The sequence below is a fragment of the Cavia porcellus genome, unplaced genomic scaffold (genome assembly GCF_034190915.1).
Source record: "Cavia porcellus strain 051 isolate PalLab524CR breed Dunkin Hartley unplaced genomic scaffold, mCavPor4.1 scaffold_6, whole genome shotgun sequence".
NCBI lineage: Eukaryota > Metazoa > Chordata > Mammalia > Rodentia > Caviidae > Cavia > Cavia porcellus.
The window spans coordinates 1,788,241-1,794,352 of NW_026947489.1; the positions used below are offsets into that span (position 1 = coordinate 1,788,241).

Consider the following 6,112-nt stretch of genomic DNA (forward strand, 5'->3'; position numbering starts at 1 on the left):
TTTCTATCGGACTGAACCTTTTATCATAAAATAAAGCAGGATATTTTATATTTATGTTTTTATAATCTTCAGATTTAGAATTTTAAATGATTATAAAGTATATACTTTATATATTTGAAATTACTCCAAGGCTGTTGTATAGCTAACCTATTAGACTCTGTGCACTTGTATAATCTGAAATTTACTTTCTTTCCTAGAATGGAGTCTATAGAGAAAATGGAGTCCGATTTTAAGAATTGCCACATGTTTCTTGTAACTATTTTAAACAAAGCTGTCTGCAGAGGATCTTTTCCCCATTGTGAGTACACCACGTTTCAGTGTTGCTGCTTGTGGGCTTTCTTGTAGCTAACCCTGTAGTCTTCGCTAAGTCACTGTTTTACTTATCACATGAAAAATTTAAATTTCTCACCATTTTCCAACTGAAAAGCCTCTTAGCAGTTGTGCTAGTCTTTGTTTTCTCAGAACTGCTGGGAGGTAAATGATTACAAAACAGAAATCACTAGCACTAGAGGTCTTGCTCTCCGTGCTACCATTTGTTACTTCAGCGGCTTTGTAACCAGAAGGAACAGAACAGCTGGCAGAGTAGACTGGCCGCTGCCGCCACGCTGGCCTCTGGGACTCCCTTCCCTTCCCGAGGACAGCTCTGTGAAAGCCTGAAGCTGCCGCTTACCACTAGGCCGCGCAGCCACGCGTTCTTGGCCTGTGCGGGTGGAGAGCTCCCAGGGCCTTCGGAGCAGAGGGCGCGCTCGGGCTGTGCAAAGGAAGACTGCGCGATACCCCGCCCAGGCTTTTTTTTTTTTTAATTTTATTTTAAAGAGATTAAGACAAAAGAGGACAGAACAAAACTATGTAAGCAACACCATACTTCACCACAAGACAACCCAATATAACAGTAGCCACCATAATGTCTTTCTTTGAAATAGTTGAACATACCTTCACATACAATAGTATCAAACATAACAAAATAGTATAAAACCATTCAAGAGAATGAATGACAGTGTTACAGGGCATTCAGAACCAAATAACAGAAAACAACAATATCTCTTTTCCATAAAAAATTTGTTTATACTTTCACATATTAAAATCCAATAAGATACAACATGATAGAACCAATGGAAACAGAAGAACAAAAGCATGGTAGGACTTCAAAGCAAGATGATATTAAATCCGCACTGGCGCCCATAATGTCTTGTTTTCTTCAAAATCGCTGTTCATATCATCACACATAATAAATCAAACAAACTGAATAAAACCATGCCAACCAATGAATGCACACATCGTAAGGCTTCAGAGCAATGTAATGGGGAATCATGATAACCATAAACTCTTACGTATTCTTACCATTTCTTTTTTTTTTTTTTTTTTTGGATTTTTACGAGTACCAGGGATCGAACTCATAACCACAAGCTTGCAAGGCAGGTGCTTATGCCGCTGAGCTAAATCCCCAGCCCCTCTCACCATTTCTTACACTAGGGAGAGTATCTGATATTTATATATGTGAGTTTGATTTATTTCGCTTATGAGTGTGGTCTCAAGTTTCATCCATTTATTTATAAATATCTCAAAAAAATACAGAATGTTTCATGAATTTGTATGTTGTCCTTGCACAGAGGCCATGCTAATCTTCTCTGTATCGTTCCAATTAGTATATGTGCTGCCAGAGCGAGCACTCTGCCCGGGCTTTTGGTGAAGAAGTACATGAGGTTGAAACTCCCCTTGTAGTTAGAGCCTGAAATGCCCCATGTTCCCACCACGTGAGAGGAGACCTTGAGACGGTCAGCAGTTTGTGCTGGGGCGGCCATGCGGGGGGACGCATTGTGCAGTGTAGGACTCACCTGCCTGAGTGCTGGGTCCAGAGGTTATGATTTTATGTGGAAATTCATTCAGGAAAATAGCTAGAATTTCTGTTTGCAAAATTAAAGCTGTGTGAAATAGAAATGAGTCATACTGACTTTTTCTGTTTATATTTAGCAAAGTAGACAGTCATCTTTATGATACATTTAAAAAGCACCTGTAGTTAACACATGTTTAAACACATGTTTAAAAACTTGCGAGTGTCACCGGGTGTGGTGGCACACCCCTGCAATCCCAGCACTCTGGAAGCTGAGGCAGGAGGGCTGCCCTGTGTTCCAGGCCAGCCTGAACTGCATAGCAAGACCCTGTCTCAAAAAAAAATCACATACATACTTTCAGTTTTGAATTTGCTATAGCCATATGCACACATTTTAATACCCATAAGCCTATTTTTTTAACCTTTATTTCTTTTCTTCCCACAGTGGAATCTCTGGCTCTGTCACTGATGGCTGGCATGGAACAGAATTAAGTGTCTGCAGTGTACACACCTGAAATGCCACCCTCATGCACAGACATTTCTAGCACACGTAGCTGAGAAGGAGATGGCTTTTATTTTGGTTCATCTTCAGAGACAGTAGCTGGGTGTGGTGACTCAGGCCTGTGATTCTAGCACTTAGCCGCCTGAGGCAGGAGGGTCATCACGAGTGGGAGGCCAGCCTGGGTGACAGTGAGCAGAGCAGACCAGAGCTGCACAGGGAAACCATGTCTCAAGTTTCTGTTTCCTCTGGAAAGAGGTGTGTAAATAAGATTGTGTACATAATGCCAGTGTATAAAGGCTGTTTACTCTTGCATTTTCTGTTGTAAGCTATAGATTTATAACATTGGTACCTTTAAAAATTATATACCTTTTAAGAATATAATTATCAATATTAAATGTAAGTTAATACTTTTTTGTTTTGTTTTGTTTTTTTGAGACAGGGTCTCACTTTGTAATGTCACATTACTGTGTAATGTTACTGGCCTTGGATGCACTATGTAGCCCAGGCTGGCCTCAGGCTCACAGTGATCCTCCTGCCTCAGCCTCCCAAATGCTGGGATAACAGGTGTGGCCTCCAGGACTAGCAAGTTAATGCTCTTAAAATTCTTTTTATTCTTCTGTTTCTGCTGCACCTTGATCACAGGACTTTTTTTTATGTAGAGTTTTGTACTTCATCTTCCCTAAAAGTTGTTTCAGATTTGACCTGGAAGTGTTTATATTTTTATGTCAGGGGACATTCCCAAAATGGAAAATACCACACCGTGCAATGTATATAGCCAAGTATGCTCAGTGCAAAGTACTATTGTTCAGCATTTCTGAGAAACTTCTGTGAGCTAACCAGTTATGTCTCATAATAAATTATGTTTACCATTCAGTTTTTCGACCTTTTCTTTGTGTATTTTTGGTGTGCAGTTGTTGGTGGACACCACTGCAAGAACAGGTGAGTACTGTAAGTGGGGATGTGCTGCCCACTTCCTGAAACAGCCCCAAGTCCCTGTCCCTGGTCATCTTCAGTTGCACCTTTGCATTAGCTACTTTCCTGTCACAAACAAAAGCTGCTACACAGCTTCAAGGAGGGGGATTTGTTTGCCTCACAGCTTTACTCGGGGCTGGCTGGCTCCAGCAGAAAGGGTGGGCAGGGGGCCTGGCGGGGGAGACGGTGTTCCACACGTGACCGCACGCACAGAAGGAGGGGCAGCTGCCAGGCCAAGAGCTCACCCCTCCGGCCGTGGCCTGTGCCCCCCTCACCACACGGTCCCTTCCTGTACCCTGTCAGCTGTACCCTTCTGGCTCTGGCCCCCAAAAGCCGCCTGCCAACCTCATATAAAATGTATTTAGTACGTCTCTAGGGTCAGCAGAGTGCTAACAGCTCACGCATTGCTGAAGTCTCCTAGAATCAAGGCAGTTACAGTTGTGAGCCCCTCTGTAAACATATACTGTCACAGAGTTAACATTTCAATTCCAAATAGAAATGAATGGGACCAAAGCAAGACAGAAACCCACCTGGGTAGACCCGAAACCCTCAGCTCCATAACCAACACCTGGGGCAAGTCTGAGACGCGGATGCCGAAGGGCTGGGTGGCCACTGCACAGCACTGCCAGCTGCAGCTTCCGTGGCCTCTCTGCCCACTTAGCTCCAGCACTGCCTGCTCAGGGGCGGACTGCCTGGCCTCCCAGGCCTTCTGAACAGTGAATGGAAGCTCCCACAGCTCCCTAACTTGTAAAACCAGGACCATGTCGATGACACCAAGGTCAGCGGTACCTTGAACACTAGACAGACTCCCTTGGGTCATGGCTGCAGAGGCCTGAGTGTCTGGATAGCTGTGTGCTGTGAATAAAATCCCAGGGAGCAAATTCCCTCGCAGCTCTTCCCTAGCAGCTTTGTAGTTTCATACCCTTGTGTCTTGCAAATGTGGGATCCTACTGATTCCTGCCTGAGATGTCTTCAAAGTCTTTCCTGTTGTCCTGATGCAAAGTCCTTGGCTTCTTTTTAATGATATTTTCCACCGTGCTGTACGTGGCTCCAACTTTGCAGACACTTCCTTTCTGATGAAACTACAGACTTCTCACCTCTGCCTTTTGCTTCTGGTTTCAGTGGAGATCCACTGGTGGGCGGGAAGAGCACGGGCATGAAGAAGCGATCACCAGAGAACAAAGGCAGGCAGCCGCTCGGGCCCTTCTGTGTCTCAGTCAGAAGCTTGCTTTCTCCCAGTAAATACATTCTTGCCCTTAACCTCTGTTGTTTCTAAAATTCATTCTTCAATTTTAGAGCATAAATTCGTACCAGAGATGGGGAGTTCTGTTCCTGTAGGTCTCCCACCGAGATCACTGGATGAAGGTGAGGGTTCGTTTCATAGACTCTGGACTGAAACTTGTTTAGGTAACAGATCTTTAATGCTTCAGATTTTGCTGCCAAAGTTTCTGTCCCCCTCATGCCCACCTTGCAAGTTCCCATGTTTCCCCGACCCCAGTCCTGCCTCACTTGGCGGTTTTACCCCAGAAAAGTCAGTCTTCAGCAAGCCACTTGGGACCCCTTCTGTCTCTCTCAGAAGCTTTTTCTCTCAGTAAATATATTCTGCTCTTAAAAAAAGAGAGAGTTGGGGCTGGGGATTTAGCTCAGCGGCATAAGCACCTGCCTTGCAAGCAGGCAGTCGTGAGTTCGATCCCCGGTACCGATAAAAAGACAAAAGAGAGAGTTACAGGGGCTGGGCTCACTCTGTATAGAGCTCAGAGGTCTCCGAGCAATACCTTAACCTCCTCCAAAGGGCCCCCAGCAAGTGACCCCAGAGAACACTTGACCACATCCAAACCACAGCAGCCCACTGGTGTTTAGGGAAATGCTTTTAAATTTCCATGTATGAGTGAGGTTCTCAAACGTCTGTCCCTGATTTCAGATTTCATTCATTTTGACCAAAGAGTGTACTCTGTATGACTTAATTTGTGTGTGTGTGTGTGTTTGTTTTATTGGGTACCAGGAATCAAACTCACGACCTAGCACTTGCCAGGCAGGCAGTTGTGCTGTTGAGCTAAATCCCCGGCCCCTTGTGTGTATGTAAGATGGGGTCTCTCTATGCAGTTCAGGCTGGCCTCAAGCTCACTTTGTAGCCAGGCTACTCTGAAACTTCACAACAATCCCTGCCTCAGCCTCCCAGGCGAGGAGATTACAGGTGTGTGCCACCATACCTGGCAATTTAAATATTTTTAGAATGTCAGTGAAATGGCATATGGTCTGTTTTAGAGGATCTTCTGTTGTACATGAGAAAATACGTGTTTTCCTGTTGTTGACTAGTATAGATTTCTTATAATCTAGTTGATTTAAGGAATTGTTCAGTCTTTGTCTAGTTTATACGTTGTTGACATTTTTTCTTAAGCCTCCAACTATCACTGCTGAATTGTCTGTTTAATCTCCTGTTCTGTAAGTTTTGTATAATGTATTTTAGAGCTCTGTGTTAGTTAGATACATGTTTATACTTGGTGTAGCTTACAGATGAGTTAATGACTTAATTATCACCACATATTCTGTCTCTAGTTTCCCCTAAAATTTTCCATCTCTAAGTCTGTTTTGTATAATAGTATCGCCACTTCTATTTTCCTTTACTTTCTCTTTCATGCTGTATTTTTTTATTTTTTCCCCTCCATCTTTCTAGGTTCAGCCTACTTGTATCACAGGATTTTGTTTTGTTTTTATCTTTGTTCTCCAGTACCAAGGACTGAACACAAGGCCTCATACATGCTTGCAAAAGTTCTACCCCTGAGCTACACCTCCAGCCCGTTTGTGGC

The 6,112-nt window shown here is 43.7% G+C and overlaps 1 protein-coding gene and 1 non-coding gene across 5 annotated transcripts in view; one reads left to right on the forward strand and one right to left on the reverse strand.

Annotated features, from left to right (window-relative positions):
- Positions 1-3,206, forward strand: part of Tubgcp5 (tubulin gamma complex component 5) — a 28,886-nt gene extending 25,680 nt beyond the window's left edge. For all 4 annotated transcript variants that reach the window (XM_063249791.1, XM_063249792.1, XM_063249793.1 and 1 more), the window contains 2 exons: positions 198-298; positions 2,277-3,206. In XM_063249791.1, coding sequence (XP_063105861.1) covers positions 198-298; positions 2,277-2,323 — 148 coding nt within the window. In that variant the 3' untranslated portion in view covers positions 2,324-3,206. The remainder of the gene's footprint in view (positions 1-197; positions 299-2,276) is intronic.
- On the reverse strand, positions 1,566-1,670 carry LOC111755545 (U6 spliceosomal RNA). Its single transcript, XR_002790104.1, has one exon. It is a non-coding gene; the product is annotated as a U6 spliceosomal RNA (small nuclear RNA).
- Positions 3,207-6,112: the final 2,906 nt, after the last annotated feature.